This window comes from Cucurbita pepo, chromosome LG13 (assembly GCF_002806865.2).
Source record: "Cucurbita pepo subsp. pepo cultivar mu-cu-16 chromosome LG13, ASM280686v2, whole genome shotgun sequence".
Taxonomy (NCBI): Eukaryota; Viridiplantae; Streptophyta; class Magnoliopsida; order Cucurbitales; family Cucurbitaceae; genus Cucurbita; species Cucurbita pepo.
Window position 1 is genome coordinate 4,026,841 of NC_036650.1, and position 21,709 is coordinate 4,048,549.

General features: G+C 39.8%; 3 protein-coding genes across 3 annotated transcripts; 1 reads left to right on the top strand and 2 right to left on the bottom strand.

The window, feature by feature from the left end:
* The first annotated feature begins 1,447 nt into the window (after window positions 1-1,447).
* On the top strand, window positions 1,448-4,752 carry LOC111809248 (ELL-associated factor 1). The gene is made up of 4 exons (XM_023695670.1): window positions 1,448-1,653; window positions 1,823-2,211; window positions 2,594-2,636; window positions 4,034-4,752. The coding sequence occupies exons 1-4, from the start codon at window positions 1,536-1,538 to the stop codon at window positions 4,519-4,521; spliced, it is 1,038 nt and encodes a 345-aa protein (XP_023551438.1). The 5' UTR covers window positions 1,448-1,535; the 3' UTR covers window positions 4,522-4,752.
* A 452-nt stretch (window positions 4,753-5,204) lies between these two features.
* LOC111809247 (beta-glucuronosyltransferase GlcAT14A-like) lies at window positions 5,205-8,589 on the bottom strand. The gene is made up of 4 exons (XM_023695669.1): window positions 7,406-8,589; window positions 6,302-6,377; window positions 6,109-6,224; window positions 5,205-5,989 (listed from the first exon to the last, which is right to left on the bottom strand). The coding sequence occupies exons 1-4, from the start codon at window positions 7,887-7,889 to the stop codon at window positions 5,472-5,474; spliced, it is 1,194 nt and encodes a 397-aa protein (XP_023551437.1). The 5' UTR covers window positions 7,890-8,589; the 3' UTR covers window positions 5,205-5,471.
* Window positions 7,921-11,300, bottom strand: LOC111808716. Its single transcript, XM_023694866.1, has 5 exons — window positions 11,089-11,300; window positions 10,930-10,995; window positions 9,096-9,227; window positions 8,849-8,978; window positions 7,921-8,070 (listed from the first exon to the last, which is right to left on the bottom strand). The coding sequence occupies exons 1-5, from the start codon at window positions 11,232-11,234 to the stop codon at window positions 7,921-7,923; spliced, it is 624 nt and encodes a 207-aa protein (XP_023550634.1). The 5' UTR covers window positions 11,235-11,300.
* Between the last annotated feature and the right edge of the window lie 10,409 nt (window positions 11,301-21,709).

Here is a 21,709-nt window from a genome sequence, read left to right on the forward strand (position 1 = left end):
AGAGCCCACATCGGTTGGGGAGGAAAATGAAGCATTCTTTATAAGAGTGTGAACATCTCTCTATAGCAGACGTGTCTTAAAAACTTTGAGGGGAAGGTCGAAAAGGAAAGCCCAAAGAGGACAACATTTGCTAGTGGTGGGTTGGGCTATTACAAATGGTATCAGAGCCAAACACGGGGTGATGTGTTAGTAAGGAAGCTGAACTCCAAAGGGTGGTAGACACGAGGCGGTGTGCGAGCAAAGACGTTGGGCACCAAAGGAGATGAATTATGAGATCCCACATCGGTTGGGGAGGAGAAGAAACATTTTTTATAAAGGTGTGGAAACCTCTCCCTAGCACACGCGTTTTAAAAACCTTGAGTGGAAGCCCAAAAAGAAAAGTCTAAAGAGGACAATATCTACCGGAGGTGAGTTTGACCGTTACATATGTGTTCGTATTAATCCTAACAAGCCCGACACAAGTAAGTCGCTCAATGTTGGAGCTAGAGGGGGCGCGGGTCAAAGTCGGGTTCAGGTTAGGCGTGTGGGTTGGTATCTCGGGTAGGCGGGCGTCGACAACACAAAACCGGGCCGCGGGTTTTTGGGCCGTGGCGGCTAGGCATGGACCGGATACAGGCTTCAAGTTAAGGCGCGGGTCGCTTTGTCAGTTTGGAGGGCTGGTCACCTGGTCGGTTTGGGTTGTGGGTCGTCGATTTCCTTCTGGGCTTGGGCTGGCAGGTTGTGTTTGGGCCGAGGCTTGGTGGGTCGTGGGCTTGCTTCGGAGGCGAGCTAGGCTGAGGAGGTTTCTGGGCTGGATTTCCGGACCTAACTAGGTTCGGACCTGTGGTTTGGGATCTGCTTCCTGGCTAGGTTGAAGTTTGGTTTTAGGCTCGTATTTCGAACCTGATGCTCGGAACCAATTTAAATATTTTTCCTTTATGTTTTGAGTCTTCTTCCGATTTCTTGACTTATTTCTAGCTGATTGTATGTTTTAATTGATCTTTGCATGTCTCGGGTAGGCGGGGTCGACATCTACTCCTCCCTTTTCGATGTGGCTGCATATGCTTAGTGATTCTGCCACAGTACATTGACAAAGGCGATGCTCTAATGCATTGGACTTTCACCTCATGAGCTAGGATTCTTACTAGCTCCCCTTTCTAATTTAAGTTTGCATCTACCGGTAATGGTTTGTAGCCTATATGATCAAGTATTTAATGACACGTCCTTTTATAATTTAACTTATATCATAGCATTAACCTAACACATATCAAACAATCATTAAACATGACATATGCAAGTGTTACAGGGTACGCATCATTCATACCACAAACTAAATAACTAAATTTTGAACATAAAGATAAAATTGTAAGGAAATCTTAAAAAAATATTAGTTAAATGGGAATTGAGTCGGATATAAATACATATGGTTGATGTGATTTTGAACCTAAAATTATTTTCCATAAAGAATCAGTAATCCACAGAGAGTCACTGCCGCTGGGACCCACCACTCGTATTTTGTACTTCCACTTTGATTCGCCCCTTTGCTTTCTCCAGCAATGGCGAACAACAACAAAGAAGAGCCGAAGACGGCGCCCCAGCCCGATCGATGGTATGATCTGTCTCTAGGTCCTTCATTCAACAACGAATCCTCCAACAAATTTTGCACTCTCCGATGTAAGTCATTCCAATTTATTCCAAATCTAAAATCAAGACCCAATTGGTGTGAGTTTCCTTTCCCGCGAAACTGCGGGATGTGCGATATCAGTTTTTGTTTTTGTCTTTGTTCTTTTTGTTTTCCCTTGACCGTCAAATCGTTTGAATTGTTTGTCCATTGCGGTTTTAGATGAATTTAAACCCGCGTCGATCGATAAAACGAAACCGGGATCGCTGAAGAAGACCAAGGAAAATAGGGTTACTATTGAATTTCAGAACAATCAATTGGGGAAACCTAATGTGGCGTTTGTTGGTAGTAGTGAGGATTACAAGGAGAATGATGCCGTTTTGTTTTTTGACGGCGAGACATTCCGTTTGGAGCGGCTGCACCGGGCGGTCAAGCAGCTTCGGCACCTTCGTCAGCCGGGCGAATCTTCTGCCGCTGGCGTGGCCGCCGCCTCGTCCACCTCCGCTTCTGCCCTTCATTCTTTGACGCCGCCGGAGCCTCGGCTATCTCCTCCAGCGGCTAAAGTTCCCAAACCTATGCATATGGGCCGAGGCAGCTTTCCGTCGGTGCTAGTAAGAGCTCTTCATGATTAATTTCCTATTGCATAAACTTATATCAAATACAAAAAACATTTGAATTTTGGGAATTTCCATGCTCAAGAAGTTTCTTTAAATCTTTCTTGCTTCTGTCAGGCAAGAATCACATATTCATTTGAAGTGTTTTACTCTTCTTAACAAATGAGAAGCATAGATTGAGAAAATATGACTAGTTAACAATTTCATTTTGAAAATTGCAGCTAAACCTTAGACTAGGTTAAGTATTGGTGTACTTTTAAATTCCAGCTAATTTTCAATGAACTTTTTTTTTTCTCTCCTTCTCCCTGTTCATTGTCCTAATACTTTCTGCTGATTGTATAACTATGCCCTTTAGTTCTAATACGTGCTGCATTTACAGGTAGAGGTGGAAAAGATAGATATTGGAGAGCCAGGAAATACAGGTCAATATGCTTTTCTGGTTCTATTATATTTTTCTCATTTGGTATGTGCTTTTGTTGCAATCAAGTGGCTGTCCACGCCATGATATTTGTTGATTGTGAAAAGTTTTCAGAGCAAACACTACCTATGATTTTGAAATTGGATCCCTTACCTACTTTATCCATTGTGGTTGTTTCTGCCTGGTGGGTATCTTAGTTTACAACATGCAGTTTTTTAATTTCTTTTAAATGAATGAAACAAGAGGCAATGCAAAAATAATGAAAGAGAAAGCCCATGACAAAAGGATCTCTGTTGGTCACACATAAAAGTTAGAAAAGGGCCTTGTTAAGAATGAAAGAATAATGACAAATTACCTTTGTTACAGAGATCCAAAGAAAGTATCGATGCAGTTAGTCTGCATCTGTATACCTAAAGCCAATGTGAGAGCTGTTTTATTCCTCATAGGGGTGGATCTTAAGTTCTTGAGTGAGATATGTTAGTATGATGCAACCTTTTTTCTTTACCTCAAATCTTATTATGGGAAGATCAGTGCTATTCAGTCAGGATGTAACGTCGTCTGCAAGATCCCATCCTTACAGGCCTCTTGCATCATTCCTAACCAGAGAAACGTTAAGAATAAATGCATTTGATTGATCATTTGTCTGATAATTTTGAACTATCGTCTAAATGTATTTTTCTTCTTTGTTTCTAGATCTTTGTTTAATTTTTATTGTCAATGATTTGATAGTATGGCCCTAAATATTGAACAACCTGTTTTACTCATGAGTCAAGCCGAACAACATTTATCTTTAGTAGAATTTATTGCCTTAATTTGTACAATGATGTTGAAATCTTGTCGCTAGATGTCTTTTAATTTCTTTGTTAGAACACCATTCTTCCCAGGAATTTGTACTCCTTTCTCGAAAATTCAGATTTAATCATTGGTTCCATTTGTCATTCGACGAGATGTTCTCCAATATTGTTCTTGATCGAACTTCCAAATGCATTATGAAATGAAATATGAACCTTTCAGCAACTGGTTTGTGTATTCTTTCAACTGGACGGTTTTAGTTAGAAAGTGCATCTAGTGTAACATTTCTTTTTGTAATTAGTGGGGCCTCATGCAACAAATTGGCATTTGTTTTTTGTTCCATTAGCAGCAACTTTAACCGTTATCAGGGGTTCATTTGTGTATGGTTGTTTAATAACATTTTTCACTCCTATACTTATTTCCCCCCTACATTTTGTTGGCTGAGAAACAGTAGAATCTTGATCTACAGAATGTGGTTCTTCATTAGCTACTTAGTTCCTGTCTTGTGTTCTCTGACGATTCTTCGTGTTTCAACTCTGTAAGGGCTGCTGTTTTGATCATCATCTTTTTTTTTACCTCTTGTCTAAAATATGTTTATGCTCATTGCAGGTGCAAAATCTGTTGTTGCTAGTAAAGGGCCTGCTGATTACTCATCAGATCCACCAAACGTATCTGCTCCCTCTCCAGGCCCTAAGAATGACGATGAGCATCAAGATATTGATATTGATGATATTTTTGGGTCTGTTTCATCTGATGATGAAAATAATGCTGAAGAAGATAAAGTTGACGCTGGATTCGATATAAATGTTCCACATCATAATGATACCGACGATGAGATTGCTGATGTGGATGATAGCGGCGACGAAGCTGAGAAGGGACCTAATGCTGCGGAAGCTCTCAGAGCTCAGGTTAATGCAGAGGGCAGGGAGGGACCTACAGCTGCAGCAGCCCTGAGAGCTCAGGTTAATGCAGAGGGCAGGGACGAGCAGAGTTCGAGTTCTAGTAGCAGTGAATCGGGCAGTGGCAGCAGCAGTGGAAGTAGCAGTGGCAGCAGTGACAGTGAAGGAACTGATGAGGATTCGGTTACCTCAATCTGAAGAGATGATCTTGAGCTCTGAGAAGCCGTCTCAATGGAAATGAAGCTGATAAGACCGATCTTAAGACCGACCAAAATATGCAAAAATTGTTCTCACCATCACTCCTTGTGGTTCATACTTCATTCTTTTTATTGGGGGTTGATTTCAATGCTTGGAAAAACTCTTAGAATAATTTAATTGTAACATACAACTTCAAATATAGTGATTTTTGTTCATGTGGTTCTATTTTACTGATGCAGGCTTAAATCTCATTTTTAATCCTTATACTTAATTTTTAATCTTCTTAGTGTTCAAGAATTATAATAATAAATTTAGATTGATTTGGTTTAACCTAAAAATTCACGACGGTTCTCATTTATTTGAGTTCATTTATTTGAGTGTAGCGAGCAACTTTATAACTGCAAGGAGATCAGATTCGACAAGATGATGGCCACGCATGAGGCCACTTCGATGTTGAGTCGGGGGATCAGATATCTTGGTAGTCCATGCCATAAACGATGAATGTTGGTCTAAACCCAACTCAAATTAGTAGATAACCTAACTCAAATCGTATTTTTCGAGTTATTTTGAACAGTAACCGACACCAAAATATCACAATCTCTAACTTTAAAATGAGAATTTAATGAATGAATTAGGAGTGAGTGGTTGATAAAGGAATTCAGAGTAGAGTTGCAAAAATGGAAGAAAAGGAAAGAAGGGATAAATGTTCGTATTGTTTGAATAAATTGTTGAGAGCCCCATTTCAACACTTCATCATATTCCAAAACCTCAACAATAATATGCCTCATCTTTTCTTCATCTTCTCTAACCTGTTATGAACATGATGGCTACCCCTCCCCCCAAACAAAATCAAATCTTGTAATTTGTAACCAACTGATGTAACAATTTACCTCTTACGCTTCGTTCGTAAAACAATGCAACTTACTTCGATCTTTCCATTGTATTGCCTTTCATTGGCATTGATTCGATCGAGCGTTCCAGTAGTCGTCAAGAAGATTCTTCATGGACTCTTCTAACTTCTTAGCTTGTGATCCAGGCTTCAAGATATTGACATCACTCCATTGTGAGCAGGGATCCATCCACCAGCTCTTCCGACCCGAGCACCATGCTCCAGGAAGAAGTCGGTTGTGTCCCCGCTTCAAAATTTTTTGATCGACCATGTCCAGCACAGACTCATCGTTATGAAATTTTCGAGCAAATGCAGCACCACTTTCAGCCATGACATCGAAGTTCGATACATTGAGGTAAAGGGGTTCCATCTTTGGAGGATCATCCCAAATCATAAATCTTAGATCACTATTAACAGTTTTGTTCTTGAACTCATTTGAATTGCAAATGACAGAGTGAAAGTAACCTTCTTGTGATAAAACGTTGTTGTTAAAATACATAAGAAGCGTCCGAGGAAGGTTATCCCACCCGAGAACACAGAATTCAAGGAAAGATCGACTTAAGATGAACCAAGGGGAACCTGCAAACACGTCGGAGATAAGGTCTTAGGTACAATATCCTTCAGCAAGCATTTAACCAAGTAGAATGCACGAGGAACAAAACACAAAAGAAGGAGAAAGGTAGCAAAATCAACTTCACCTGTAAATATTTTGAAAGCATCAGGCGTTGGCCGCTTCTCAGTGGCATGAAATATTTGAGTTCTCCTAGCCAAATACAACCCTGGATCAACCACAATTGGCCGGACCCTCTGACCTCTGCATTGCCAAACACTGACAATATTATACTGCAATACAACCATAACAGCATATAACGCAAACTCGTATTTGCTTACTCTTTCCACCCGAGGTCACTCGAGTGATCTATGAAATTGAGATCTCTTCTAACAGACGAAAACACGTGTGACAAATCTGAAAGAACATACAAGAAAGACATTAGTCGCAAGGAAAAGCCAAGAAATTCATGGAAATCGAGTCGAACAACTTCGTACACTTCCCAGCCTCTAAGTAAAATGCACTGATACAAGATGAAAGTAAAAACAAATGGCTGAAATTTCCAATTATTACTCTTTTAAAAACTAATGATTCTCACAAACCATAAGAGATCCTTAATTCTAGTCTCTTATAGAAAAGATTCCTACTGGTTCTAGTAAGAAAGAGCTGTGAAGTGAATGTTAAATGAGATAAAAATGGTTGCTATGGCATTGTTCAAATTTTGTACCAGAGAGTTCAATCCAGGTTTAGCACATCACTGTTGAACCTCAAATATTAGAACGGTACGAAGAAAACATCGAACTGAAACAAAGCTAATCCATCAGTTTGCTCTAATATAGAAGGTGACAGTGACTATAATCTTTAACAGAGTAATTCTCGGGAATCAACTGTCGTATGAAGACTTCACAGATCAAATGACTCAATATGGAGAGAAGTTCTCAAGGATAAGCATTGATATTTGAATTGATTTCATATCCCAAGAAACATATAAACATATAAAAGATCCTAAAAGCACTTGAGAGCTCTTTCAAGTTACTCAATCTAAGAAAACCATCAAGTTCTTATGATTTGTTTCACTAATCTTTCGGGAAATGCAGCAATAACATAATAAACAGAGTATCCATCCAATAGTCAGAACCTAAATATGAACAATAAAGCATCATACGAACCAAAATTGGCTAAAGGGTATAACAATCTTCCAACCAACTTCATTAACTCTGTTAATTACAGGTTAAGAAGCCCCAAAATATTGCCATATATACCTCCCCTAGGTGAAGACGAGCCAAAGAATCAAATAAACAAACAATCAAACAACACATTGACATTAATCCACAGATTTGATAACAAAACACACACACACACACAAAAAGGGTAAGAACTACTCCATTCCCCAATTGGCATGTGACGATAAACGCATAAAGAAACAATTACCCAATTGGCATTACCATCCTGACTGATCAGCGGGTAATCTCTGGCACTCAAAGTGATAAACCAGTCCCACCCACTCTCAATTCTGAGAAGAATCGATGCAGCATGAAGAATAGTGGCAACATTAGATGACCCCATGTAAGAGATTCGATCGGGCTTTCCAATCACATCAACATTTTCAAAGGCACGAATCGCCGGCACCGATTTCACTGTCACAGCGAGCTGCAGTCGCTCGTCGTTGGAAGCATCCGCCGCAAGATGCAGAAGGTATCGGTTTCTGGGGTGGTAGACGGCGAGCAACAGCCGGAAGATTCGGTCCTTGTCACCACGGCCACCGGAAATGTAGTAGGCGAACGCCGGAGGATAGGGAGCTCCGTGGTGGATTACTGAGGGAATGGATCGCGGAGAACTGAATGCAGAAATGGAAGAGAATAAAAGGAGGAGAAGAGAAAGGAAAGCGGCGGAGAAGAGAGTGAAGAGCCATTTCTTCTCAGCTCCCATGACGGCGACCGTCGTGCCGGTTTTAGTTCTTTTACTTTCCAGTGATGGGAATTGCAGTGCTCTGATGAGGATTCAACAGAGTGGGGCATATGGGGTAACCGTCAATTCGAGAAATGTGTTGTCGGTAGATCTTCGTTTCTTTGGGCTGAGAAAACCGCTTATCATCGACGCCGTCGAAGATCTGCGATTCAAAAACAAAGACTAAAAAGATCGAAAAACTGTGAAACCCACATTCTTCTTCTTGTAATTTCACTCTGTTCCTCTCCCTCCCTTCTTCTTCTTCTTCTTCTTCGCCAATCTGTAAGCAAATTTCTAGGGTTAGGGTTTTTTCAGATCAGATTTGAAGCGATTCGATCAGAAAAATGAAGAAATCAAAGCTTGAGCTTAACAGGGAAATCGGGTTTTCCGTGTGTCAACAATCTCTGCTGCAGTTTTCATTTGTGCCATTAATCTTTGATGATTATTGCAAACAAAGTAACTGAACCGAAAAAAGTATGAACTTCACGCGATTTATGCGCGGTTAAGGAACAAACTTATAATAATTTATGCATTTGATTTGTAGTAGCGTGAAGTCCAATCGATTGAGAAAGAGTGGGGGAGAAATTACAGATGATGCAATGCTGGATATGCCTTGATTGTGGATATATTATAAAATGGAAGACAATTTTCTTGAATGCTTCAAGAATGTATTTGTTTTTTTGTGTAGCGAAAACAAAGGCATAGTTGTTTGGTGGAACTTTGGTAGATTCTTGGGAGGTTAATTCAAAGGATAAAATTGTAATCTTACTATTCATTAGGTATGAATTTGAACTTTTAAACCATAGTTAAAAAGTATATATATAATAATTTCGGTTTGAGTTGTCACCTTCAATGTACACCTCTATTGACCCTACTTGAATTAGGACAACCAGCCTAAACTTCTATCTTAACTTATAAGTATTGAACAACGAATTTGTGACCTGACCCAAAACATGAAAAACCAGTTCATGATCTTGAAAACTGAAATCTTGGCCAACTAAATGACCAAGAACCAAAACATTGGATATCGAGCATGTGTACATAGTGGTTGTCACGATCCAATTTTCGAGGCTTCGAAAAACCGAATTGTGAGTAAAAAGATGAAATCGAAAACGAACAAAAGAAAATAAAATAAAAAGATGAAAATCAAATAAAATTAAAATATTTCAGAGAATGATTTAAGTTTACAAAAAGGGAATAAAATACAAATATAAAAGGAATTCGCAAAAAACTCCAAAAGACCGAAAAGGGACTGACGCTCCGAAACGACCCCCTCTGTGGCCGCACAGCTCTCCAACGCTCCTCCACCTCGACTGGCACCTGACAAAAAGGAAGGTAGAAAGGGATGAGTATAAAAATTATACTCAGTAAGCCACCTACTTGTAGGCTCTCTTCGCATCCGAATTTAACAGGTTTCCCCGGTTTCCTAATTCGGTTCTAGGACACCTAGTTCTAATCTTAGCCCCTTGAAGCTTGCCCCTTGGGTTTCACCGGTTCATCGTCCTCTCATTAATCGCCTAGAGGTTCCTTACGCCGAGCTAATATGGTCGGTATCTCTCTATGAGGTGCTACCTCTACATGGCTATCTGGGACTGCATGATACCTAGCCTAGGGGTGTGCTGAATACCCCTACGCCCATATAGTCCCCCTATGGGGGCGCGACCCAACCCGTTCCCATACAGCTAATGGGCTGTACAACGTGGGGACACATTTCTCATGCGAAATAGCTAAGAGTAGTAAGGACTGATCAGGGACNCAAGGACTGATCAGGAACCTTTGGTCCTCCCACGAAGCTATAGATATCGTTCTCACGCTAGCAATCTATGAACACTCGGAGGTACCTTCTTGCCGTGGTAAACCGCTAAGTTCCTAGGGGAAAATTATATACAGCTGGAGCGACATATCGCTCCTAACAATAATTCCCTAAGCTTATCATAGAAATGAGATCTAGCAATTAACAGANTATACAGCTGGAGCGACATATCGCTCCTAACAATAATTCCCTAAGCTTATCATAGAAATGAGATCTAGCAATTAACAGAGTGTGCATGCAATCGTCTTCTAACATCATACTATATAATTCATGCAAACTAGGCATAGCGGCTCAATGGGGCGATGACCTCCATCAAGCACCTAGAGCACGAAGTTCGCGCTCAATGGGGCGAATTCGTCCATCAAGCACCCGGAACACGGAATACACAATTCCAACATAAATTAAATGCATGCATACATACAGCGGGAACTTAAAAGCATATAAGCAACACTCAGATAATACACCCAATACACTCATAGCAATCAATCCGGCTAATATTTTACAATGAGAGCTAATCGGAAGCAAAATAATTAGCATGCATGCAATCCAAGCGAATCCTACAAGTATTTCTTCCTAAATACCGGGTGGTGACTTACCTGGTTGACGAGTGCCCTTTTTGCTAGCGTTTCTTTGCCTGTGAGGTGTCCAAAAATACTGATTTCTTTAAATTAGGTCCCTATTCACGTAAAGAACTGGAACCGGGACAAAAATTGGGCAAACAGAAAGCAACCGGGCCAAATTGGCCATTCCACGTGCGCTAACGCGCCAGCAGCGCGCTGGGAGTACGTGGTCACGCGCCAGTCGCAGGCTGCACGCGCGCCCGCTTCCGCGTAGTCGCGGTCGACCGGTCCGGTTCTTGGCTCGCGTTTGCGGTTCAGCCTGGCTTGCAGGCGACACGTGTCGACGCCTCGCTGGAGCTACATTGCTCCAGCCGATGGTTGATGCGTGTCCGGCGCCTGTCGCCGCCCTCCGCCGCTCGCCGGCCGCCTTTTTTTTTTCTTTCTTTCTTCTTTCTTCTTTCTTCTCTATCATTTGAAAACCGAAACACAGTACCCTTTTCCGATTTTCATATCTTTTGATCCGTAGATCGGATCGATATGATTCCTTCGGCAAAGTTCTAGATTGTGCTACGGGCTACGTCCTAGTATTTTTTTTTTGTAATTTTTGCTTGACTACCGGACGAGTTAAGAACGTCAGAAGTTTACTTACCGTTCTCGGACGACTCTCGGATCTCCGCCTTTGGGTTGAAGTCTCGGCCAAACTTCTTCAAAGATCCTGTAGAGAGTTGTTCCTAAATGAATGTATCAAGATTTCAGATCTTGATTCACAAAGGAAAACCGTAATCTGAGAAAACGTTCAAGATCTTACCTCGCGGGTTTTTCTGATTTCTCGATGGAAAATGGGACTCCGGCCACCCACATTCTCTTTTCCCTTCCAAAAAAGGCTCCTTGCATCATGATCTTGACCGGAGTAGACTTCGACGGTAGTTTTCGGTGAGTCTTCCGGCCGTTCATTCTTCCTCCTCTCTCTAGGTTCTCTCTACCCCTTTTCTCTCACTATTTTTCATTTTTTTTGCAGGACGGTTGATAGGGTTTCATTTGGACCCCTCAAGTGGTTGGAGGGGCAACTTACCTATTTGCCCCTCTCTCGACTTTTCCTATATATATTTTTTTCTTTTTCTATTTCTATTTCTCTTCCTTCAGTATTACAGTGGTACAATTGATCCATACCCTCATGAAATTACCCCAACTTTCTTTTACCATATTAGATCATTTTACAATAACAATGACATAGGCACATATATCTAATGATTTTAAACATTTAAGTCATCCGATTGTCTTTAACTTAGTTTAATCACCGTTCTAAACCTGGTTTGCAAAAGTTATTTGCCAATCCTTAACCAAAACTAAATCTTCCCACATTCGCAATTGTCAGCTTTAGTGCACCAAATCGCATGAGTTTCGAGTCTCCTTTCATCAAAACCTTGTTGGGTGCAAACAATATAGCGACAACCACCTTCTTTGATACATACCCGGAGCAATGACAAAATAATAACGACGTCGGTGGATTCCAAATAAATTTCGAAACCTACTTACAATCGATGTTAGAAGATAGAATGATGTAGACATTTGAGTGGAAGAACTCAAATCCCCGAATCAATGATGTGCAAGCAGTGGTGAGCCGACAACAGAAATGAAAGAACCACGACGGTTGATGATAACTCTTCTTCGAGTTTTGTTCGACTTAAATTAGCACTACGGAAAGAATCGCAGCAATGATAAATTACATTTGTTTAGATAAAATATACCACTCGATTAAATTAATCATGAATGATTGACCCAAGAGTGAATAAAAGTAAAAATAATTGTCCATGATCCAATTTTTGAGGTGTCGAGTTCCGAACATGTGACTAAAAAGAAAAGAATAAAAGCAAATAAAATAAAGGTGAAATAAAAATGAAGTGTAAAAAAATACAATCAAATTTAAGTCGAATTAAACAAACCAACAACACCATAACAAAAATAAAACGAAAACGGGTTACAAGACGATTTTATTCAAGTTTATTACATATAGGAAAAGGGTTCGGGATACAAAATTTCAAAATAAAATATAAAGATCCCAAAATTCACAAATTTACTAATGTTATAACGACTCATGTCCAGGATTCAGATTAGGACTCAAAATTTGGATTCGACACTAGATAGCCCCAACATTCCTCTCCATCCCTTGTGACATGATCATGTTGCTTACTCCTCACTTCTAGGAGTGAAGACTATCCCCACAAACCAACATGAGTTTTTAAACATGTTTTGTCTTCACCTATATGCCTAGGAAAATTCATAGGAGATTACCTAACCTAGTATTGCTTCATGAAAACCAACCGAGTTCTTCCAAGATGTTTTTTTCTCACTCACATGTATCCTAGGAAAATCCATGAGATCACCCAACTTAGAATTGCTCCAAATAAAGTACACTTCACTTTGAAGTTCCTATGATTGAATCACAAAAAAAAGTGTAACTTGTTGATATGTGTAATGACTTTCAAATCTTTTAAGTCTTTCTTAATCATCCTGTGGACCTAAATTTTGACACTTTGAATTCTAGGACGAGACCAACAAACTATGAAATTACAACATACCAAACCAAGACAAATGTTTATGAAGTGCATAGGGTATATAATTGGGGTACATGGGGTACAAAGTGTATGAAATTACAACATATGACTGTGCGGGCTTCTAGACGCCCCGGGTCACTCCTTCTTGGTTTCATGGCTCTAGAGCACTTCCTTGTCTCAATCTATGACATCATTCACCGGAAGAAAAAAAGAAAAAAAGAAAAAAGAAGAAGAAGAAGAGTGTAGGGGTATATGAATACTCAGTAAATAACCTACTTGTAAGCTATCGTCGCATCCTTAACCTAATATGTGTCCATGGGCTTTTCTCAAGCTCTAGAAAGTTCAGGCTTAAGCCCTACTGCTATATGAGCATCTGGGCACCTTGTCGTTTCGAGCGAGTTCTCTTGTTTGAAGCGTACCCGTGAGGGTTTACGCTAGTTCTTCTTTCAATCTTTCTTTCATAAGCCTAGGTAGCTTGCTTGGGTATCATAGTGAATGACCAGTATCTTGGTTTGAGGCAGACCTCGTAAGTAAAAACTAAAGGAACAATAGTCTGGATCTAAATCTGTGAAACTTTCTGAACATCCTCCATAGGGGTTAGCTGGTAAAAACTAGAGGAACAATATGGCTGGATCTAAATTCGTAAAATTTTCTGAACATTATCTATGGGGGTTAGCTAGCAGACCCTCCCACGGGACCATATAGTCACTAAAAGTCAGGAGACGTGATCCCTTATGTGTCGGCCACCAAATGTGTCAACTTACGTGGTCCCACGTTCCCCTACTTAGGAATGGGTTTACAACACAAAGTTGGTTCAGGAGACCCCAGTTGTTTCCACTATGTTGGGTCACATGTTACACTTCCTTATCTGACTAAGTCTAGCTCAACGGCACATGTTTTGAAGTAAAGCCTCGACGGTACGGTATTAGAGCAAAAAGGAAAGAGGAGGAACTGGGGACACTGTTCACACTGCTAAAGCTCGTAAGCTATCCTGGGTTGTCCTTGGATGTCGTGGTGGCATACGAGGTTTTCTAGGGCGGTAGGATGGTTTAGACAAGCACTTTCTCATCTCCAAGGTTCTCGAACAAGACCTCTTGAATTTGTCATGGACGGATAGCACAAAGGGTTTGGACCCACTAAGCGCCGCTCACAATCCTAAGTGCTCTGTCTTGGCCTACGTTTTTGTCTACCCAAATTAGTCTTTAATGCCCTAGCTTAATCTCAGTGTCATTTTCAATGTTTAACTTGAAAAATCAAACAATAACACAACTTAGGTTAAACATGCAACAATTCATGCATTATCAATAAAATAAACCTCCTCGAGGGAAAGATAACATCTATCTTCACTCGAAGTCTTCCCTCCAATCACAAAATTTCCTCTCTTTTTATACGTACATGTAAATCATAATTTTATCCTAAAAGAAAATTTTGTAATTATCTGATTCTTAAGTATATTTAATTCTCAAATTGAATTCTTTCCATTTATATTCTAATCATGTTGAGTTTGTCTTCCTAGGTTAGGTAATTATTAGCATGCATGCTTGTCAAGCAATTCCTACAAGTCTTGCTCAAGGGTAAATCCGAATGGGTACTTATTTCATTGATGCGTGTCTTCTCGAGCTTGATTTCCTTTAGAAAAAATGTTTAAAATTTTTGAAAACTTCTTGGTGGAACCTAATTCACATAAAAAATTGGGTGAGTATCGAACTTAGGACAAAAAACTAGCAAACAAAGGTCGAATGGGGGAATTTAGGACACTCACGCGTGCTAGGTCACAATCACACTCTTGTGGCAGTGGGACAGTGATCGACATGAATGTATATAGTAAAACGGTGTAAAATTCACAAAAATAAGTGCAAGTATATACTATCACAAGTAGCAAGTAATAAGTAAATTATCAATTTCACATAACACTCTTAATAAAATTTAAAAAAAAAAAAAAAAAAAAAAAAATTGTTGCTAAAAATTAAGTGAATTTTTGGTATCATTCAAATGGGTGTCGGTGAGTTTAAACTATTTAAACAAAATTTAGAGTGTCAACTACTGTCGAAAAACTCTCATGCCTCTTTTATAAGGTTTAGTTCTCCCTACAAACTGAATTAAGAAGAGAAATTCACATCTTAATCATATAAAATTGATAGAATAAGAAGATAGAGTAAAGGTTAAGAGAGTTACCAAGCTTTATTGTTGTACTTCAATCGAAGTTCCCTTACTTTGAGCTCTCTCGTCCACCTCTTTGCTTTAATCTATTCTTTTTGGTCTTTTTGTTCTTTTTGTTCTTCTAATGTCAACAACTGCCAAATTAGGGTTCTTTTTCTTCTTTCTCTCTGGGTTCGCAACATAACCCTATATTCTATTTTTTTCCCTTTTGTAACCTTCCCCTTTTATATAGTTCATTGCTTCCCATTTAGGGTTGAAAAGGAGCCGGTCGTCCACCTAGGAATTTCCTAATTTGGTAGTCAATGACTCACATGGCTTGCTAATTTGGATTATAATTTTTATGTCATCCCGAATTGCTTCAGCATCATGGTCAGCAATTTGTAGTCATCGCTAACATTATTGTTTCCATATTTGCTATAACATCATGGTTTAGTATAAATGTTCTCAAATTTTACTAAATAACTCATTTAAGTGTACAATTAGGCTTGATCTATGCAAATTGATCTTCTTTTCATGTTGAACCATAATGGAATATTTCATACTTACTAATTAGAATAAATGGAGCAATTAACTCTATTTTTGGAGAGTTATCAGATAGCGATTGCACGGTACTTTTTCTAACTCGGTTGGCGAACAAGTCAGCTGTATGAAAGTCAGACTTTGAACATAACCTCAATTTATGATCAAGCCTTGGGTCACACTTGAAAAAAAATATTTCTTGATTCGTTGACTCTTCGCGTCTTTTCTGTTAGAGTCTCTTATACTTTCTTTGCTGGGAAAGTCTTTTTCTTTGTGTGAGGTCGTACCATCTCCTTGTGCTTGGTGCTTTCTTGGTCGAGATAGTAACATTTCAAGTTATTAACATGGATAACAAGGCTAGTCTATATCAATGGGAGTAATTGAATCCTCTATGATGCATTCCTGACTTTGTAGATAACTTCGAATGGTTCATAGTATTTTCACACTAGTCCGTGCATCTTGTTGCTTTAAAATTGGAGTTGATCTGATCTCAACTTGATTAGAACTCTCTCTCCATCTTGAAATTGTGATGGCCAAACACTTTCAATCAACCTTTCTCTTCATTCGTCTGGATGGTATTTTTGCGTGAACATGATTTGCTTCAGAGGTTTCTCTGTCTCCCTTCTTTAGCGGAGGTGTTGGCTTGGTGTCTTACCCTAACATTTGGGTGATCACTGAAAAAAGTCTTTGCAGGTCTAATGAAATCGGCTGTCAACAAGTTGTTAAGATGTTCGTAGAATTTATCTAGCTCAGGTTGAGTCATATGACTCACATCTGTGGCAGGAAATCTCGACCTCGACATAACATCAATCTCTTGATCTATTTTCCCAGGTGGAGATAAATATTTTGTCTAACTTTCTAGTCTTGTGTCGCAATGTACCTCTTCAATCATGGCATGGTAGCGAACGTGGGTTCATCATTGTTAATATCTCTTCTCAACTATAATGTCAACATCATTTTCACCCTTTTTGGTTGACCCGTGATTGGTTGACCCGTGATAGTCGAAATGATTGTCGGGTTAGATCTGGGAATGGCTTTGTGTTCAAGTAGAAAATTCATCCCTAACATGATGTCAAAGTCATCCATCTTGATAATCATTTTATATATATATGGTAAACCATAATTCATGAATATATGGTTACCACCCCCACAAGTTGAGAGTCAGAGTTGAACGAAGTTAAACTTGTATTTAAAAAATTCAGAGGTCAAGAAACAGTTTTTGTGAAGATGTTAGTAACTTGGGTTGGAGGAGACATCTGGTTGGTTGGGTGGCATAGGATTTTCTTGGCCATCGAAAACTTCAGAGGAATGGTTGCAGGGGCGATTTTGCTTTGACTCCAACGAGAATACGTTTAATCCATGAAGTAGGAGGAGAAAATCAGAGGAAGAAGGAGAATAGAGAGAGAAAATCATTTGAAGGGCCTGGTCAGGCAGCAAATAGAAGAATAAATAAATAAATAAATAAATAAATAAATAAATGGAACATTCGTATATGAATTATTCTAAATAAAAAATTGGAAGATATAGAAACTGAAGTTAAAAATAGAATGGGATGGAACGACAGAGTATGGAAACTGAGAAAGAAAAAGAAGAAATTGGGAAAATATAAATTGACGGGTAAAAGGGAAATTCGATAAAGAAGACGCCAAAAAGAGATTGATCGATAGTAGGTTTAAAGAAAAGAGAACCATCAGTAATCATGCGTTGAGAAACAATGGTGGGTTGTGGACTACAGAGATGCAAGATATAGATTTCAGAATTAGAGCGATGACTTTATTGTGAGAAAAGGGAGAGAGAGAGGGGGTTCAATGGTGACCGTTATGAAGGAAGGGTGGAAGTGGTGGCAGTGAGAGCAAGAGAGGAAGAAGAGGACAAAAACTGAGAATGCCGACTTTAGGGTGTATTTTGGACAAAAAAAGAGAGAGGGAGGGGCGGAGAGAATGAGGTCTGTGACTTGTGGACTGGTTTGCTATCAAGCAAATGAGCAATAGTAAGTATATCTCGAGCATATTTTAACTGGTTAATAAAGAGACCATCAGGAGTGGGTGAAGATCCACAATGGTAGATCCAGAGATGGTAATTATATTCACACCACCACCATTACTAAGACTGGAGGCCGGCGGCGGAGTAGTAGGTGGAGCCAGTGGAAAAGATGCCGGCAACTGCCCCCCCCCCTCCCGGAGAAAGGGACGAAGACAGTGTTGAAGGCGAAAGATTCGCCACAGTGGGCGAAGGAGTCAATTTTGGCAATGAGCCCGACGACGATTTGGTTGGTGAAGAGACCAGTGCAAAGCCTAGATTTCGAAGGTAAATCTCTGCAGAAGGCCGACGGACTTGTCTAGATTCCATATATTTTCGATGAGAACACTGATGAGGATCCTGAAGTTAGGGTTTTTTGTTGAACGATGAAGGGCTGGGAAGAAATGAAGGAGGCTACGTTGGCTAAGGGGAAACCAATTGTGTCAGAGAAGGTTTTAGGTAGAGAGTATGGCGAAGGGTGGGCTTGAGAAGGATGATTTGGAGACTAAAAGAGTGGAGCCGAAGAGTAATCAATCGGCTCCGCTTGCAGCAGCCATGGAGACTGCCCCTGGCAGCGTCAAAGCCAGCATGGTGGTGGAGAAGTAGATGAGTAAAGGATTTAAAAGCCATTGAAAATAATGGATCGGGGTTGCTAAGTCGAAAGGGCTGTCATACCACGTGAATATTTACTTCAAAAAAAGTCAGCCTTATAGAAGTTCTCTATTTATAATCATTTATAAATCAAATAAATTAAAAAGGATATAAAAAAAATAATACATTATATTAGCCTACAATAAAAGAACAAAATGACACCTACAGTAACCTAGTGGAAGGAAAATACCTACATATACCTATAATAAAGAGTCAAATATCATATATATGGTAAGCCTAACATGATGTCAAAGTCATCCATCTTGACAATCACAAAATCGGTTTGTCCTGTTAAGTTCTTATCGTTACTGTAGTTCTCTTTTACAACCTTTGAGACATGTAAGGCTACTAAATTGAAAGTTATCATTCGTCTTGTATCTCGATGCTATAGGATGTTCAAGCGTTTCGCTTCGGTCTCTATCATAAAGTTATGGGTAGGTCTATAGTCGACACTACTATTCTTGGCCACTTTAGGGTTGACCCAGGCCTCAACATGAATATGACTGCGTTCTATTGATTGTTCTACTCACTCACTCTCTTCTGAAGAGCAGATAAAAAACTTTAGGGCCCCTGCATGGTTTTTCCACGTTTTCGACTAGCTGTGTTTCAAATTTGGCTATCTCGTACTCGCTTTTCAAGTTCATTCTAATTTTTTCTTGGAAGGCATAGAGTGCCACCTTTTGTGGGTACTCGGTTTCTTGGTGGAATCCCTTGCATATGAAGCAAGGCGAGGGGCATTGATTTTGACTATGACTATTCTGGGTGTAAGGTCTTGGTCGTGGAGTTCTACCTCTATGTTGGGATGACTCACATTCCCCTCCTCCACCTTCAAGTTTGTCACTTCCCCCACGTTTAGGGAGTTGGGTCGATAATTTTAATTTCTTCCACTTGCGGATGCCTAGTTTTGGCTTATCTCTGGCAGTTGATTAATATTAAAATCAAACAATTTATGGGCTGTAGCATAGGTTGTGGAAAGGTCTTAAACTCTTTATTCGTAGAGCTTGATTTCACCCACACTCACCCACACCTTCCGCCCTCAAAAAAAATTGAAGACCTTATCTTTCTCCCAACATAAGCCAAAAAAATGCTCAAGTAATCTTAGATGTTGCCAGTATGCCTCAACTCTCTTAACTTTATTCTTGTGATTATCTCGATATTCTATTGGAAGAACTGAGAGCAAAGTTCTTGTTTTAAGCTCTCCCAAGTATCCACAGTACATCAACCATCTTGAACGTCCGTGTATTTAGATCTCCACCACAACTTTGCATCATCAACTAAATTCATTGTTGCCAACACGACCTTCGCTTCTTCTAACACCGTGTTTGTTGTTTGAAAGTACTATTTGAGGTCAAAGATAAAGTTCTCTAGAGTTTTGGATCTTGAACCCCATAGAAGGGTTTAGGCTCCGGAACCTTTATCTTATTGAATTGGACTACGCCTCAAGCTAGGGTTTGGTTCCCCACCGCTCTAATAGCGAGATTTAATATGGCACTCAAACCCGTCATTTCATCCTTCACCACTCTCTAATGGTGTTAGTTTGGCACTCAAATCCACAATTTCATCCTTGACCACTCTCTAATGTTGAGATTTAGTCTGACACTCAAATCCGCCGCTAAGCTAAGGACCAATCCATGAGTTTTTTTTTGTCCTAAGCGAGTTACTCTATGGGGCATGCGTGTCTTTGGCGACTTTCTTTAAAATGGGTCTTTCAAGGATAGTGTTTCCTCACCCCATGTGTTAGAGGTTGGATCATATACCCGTTGTCTGATATAGAATCTGTGAAAGATATGACATGAACATGAAAGGGTTCAATGCCTCAATAGAACTCGAATGGATGAATGTTCAGGATATCTTGATATTATAAATGACACATGGGCCCATTCTCGTTGGGAATGAATGAACGAGCTATGATAGGTGAGCATTGTCGAGTGGACAGCTACCTCCTGATTTTGTACCAAAAGAAGAAATAATAAGAACCCTACCAGGTTCAAAATGATGACCTCTTGAAATAAAGTTAAATGTTTTACCACTGAGCTAATGGGTCGAAGGTTGGATCGATCATAAGGGCCCTACTGGATTCAAATCGATGACCTCTTGATATGCAATCAAATGCTCTACCACTGAGCTAAGGAGGACCCATGATGGGTCTTATGTCCTAAGCGAGCTACTCTATGGGACATACCCTGTCTTGGACGACTTTGTTTAAAATGGACTTTCAATTGGGTGTGTCGACATTTTGTCCTCACCACATGTATCGTAGGATGGATCGTATACCTGCTATATGATACGGTATCCGTAAAAGATATGACATGGAAATAGAGGGTCTAACGCCTCAATAGAACATAATTGGATGGATGTTCGGGATGTCTCCATATTATGAATTACACGTAGGCCCGTTCTCAATAAATTACACACAAGATTTTGTATCAAAAAATGAAAAAACAAAGGGTCATACCAAGTTTGAACAGGTGTCCTCTTGATTTGAAATCAAATGCCTTACCGTTGAGCTAAGAACCCATCCATGGGTCTTTTGTCCTCATCGAGCTACTCTAAGGGACATGCGTGTCTTTGGTGAGTTTCTTGGAAATGAGTATTTCAAAGATAGTGTTGGACGACATGTGTGTGTCAACATTGCGCCCTCACCTCATGTGTCGTAGGATGGATCATATACCCACAATCTGATATGAAGTCCGTAAAAGATATGGCATGGACACGAGAGGGTCCAACATAAAAATAGTACTCAAATGGATGGATGTTCGGGATGTCCCCGTGTTATGAATGACATGTGGACCCGTTCTCGATGGGAGAGAATAAACGAGCTATGATGGGCAATGATATCTCAAGATTGAGATGAAATGAAGGCATATGGACCATATTAATTGGGATCCTAGATGACAGATGCATGAAGATCACGACACTAGACATGATATTTTCTGATGGTCGAGTGGACAAATAACTCTATTTTGTATAATATTGATGACCTCTTAATTTGCCGTCAAATGCTCTACCACAGAGCTAAGGACCCATTCATTGTTTTCATTTTCTTAGCGAACTACTATATTATGGGATATGGGTGTCTCTGGCGACTTTCTTTAAAATGGGTCTTTCATGGATAACGGATGACATGGCGTATCAATATTTCTCCCTCATCACATGTATCGTACAATGGATCGTATACTTGCTATATGATATGTTGCCCATAAAAGATATGGCATGGACATAGAGGGTCAAAATTAGCTATGATGGGTGATGACATCTCGAGATAGGGATGACATGAAGCATATGGGCCATATCAATTGGGATCCGATGATCAGTTGAGATGTGTGAAGATCACGGCGATGCCGCACAATTTAAAATATACGATCACCATAGACATTATTTTCTGGTGGTCGAACGGACAACTACCTCATGATTTTGTATAAAAAAAGAAAAAACAAGGGCCCTGCCAGGTAAAGGTTTGAACTAGTGACCTCTTAATCTACAGTCAAATGCTCTACCACTAAGCTAAGGACCCATCCATGGATC

Bases quoted from the DNA above. Each gene is read 5' to 3' on its own strand.
- LOC111809248 (XM_023695670.1), top strand. From the start codon at position 1,536: ATGGCGAACAACAACAAAGAAGAGCCGAAGACGGCGCCCCAGCCCGAT. The intron at 1,654-1,822 runs GTAAGTCATTCC...TTGCGGTTTTAG, and splicing joins CAAATTTTGCACTCTCCGAT to ATGAATTTAAACCCGCGTCG. The intron at 2,212-2,593 runs GTAAGAGCTCTT...CTGCATTTACAG, and splicing joins GCAGCTTTCCGTCGGTGCTA to GTAGAGGTGGAAAAGATAGA.
- LOC111809247 (XM_023695669.1), bottom strand. From the start codon at position 7,889: ATGGGAGCTGAGAAGAAATGGCTCTTCACTCTCTTCTCCGCCGCTTTC. The intron at 6,378-7,405 runs GTAATGCCAATT...ATGTTCTTTCAG, and splicing joins CCCGCTGATCAGTCAGGATG to ATTTGTCACACGTGTTTTCG. The intron at 6,225-6,301 runs GTAAGCAAATAC...TTGGCAATGCAG, and splicing joins AGTGACCTCGGGTGGAAAGA to AGGTCAGAGGGTCCGGCCAA.
- LOC111808716 (XM_023694866.1), bottom strand. From the start codon at position 11,234: ATGAACGGCCGGAAGACTCACCGAAAACTACCGTCGAAGTCTACTCCG. The intron at 10,996-11,088 runs GTAAGATCTTGA...AACTCTCTACAG, and splicing joins AAATCAGAAAAACCCGCGAG to GATCTTTGAAGAAGTTTGGC. The intron at 8,979-9,095 runs GTAAACTTAAAT...GGTTTTTCGAAG, and splicing joins TTGTATTTTATTCCCTTTTT to CCTCGAAAATTGGATCGTGA.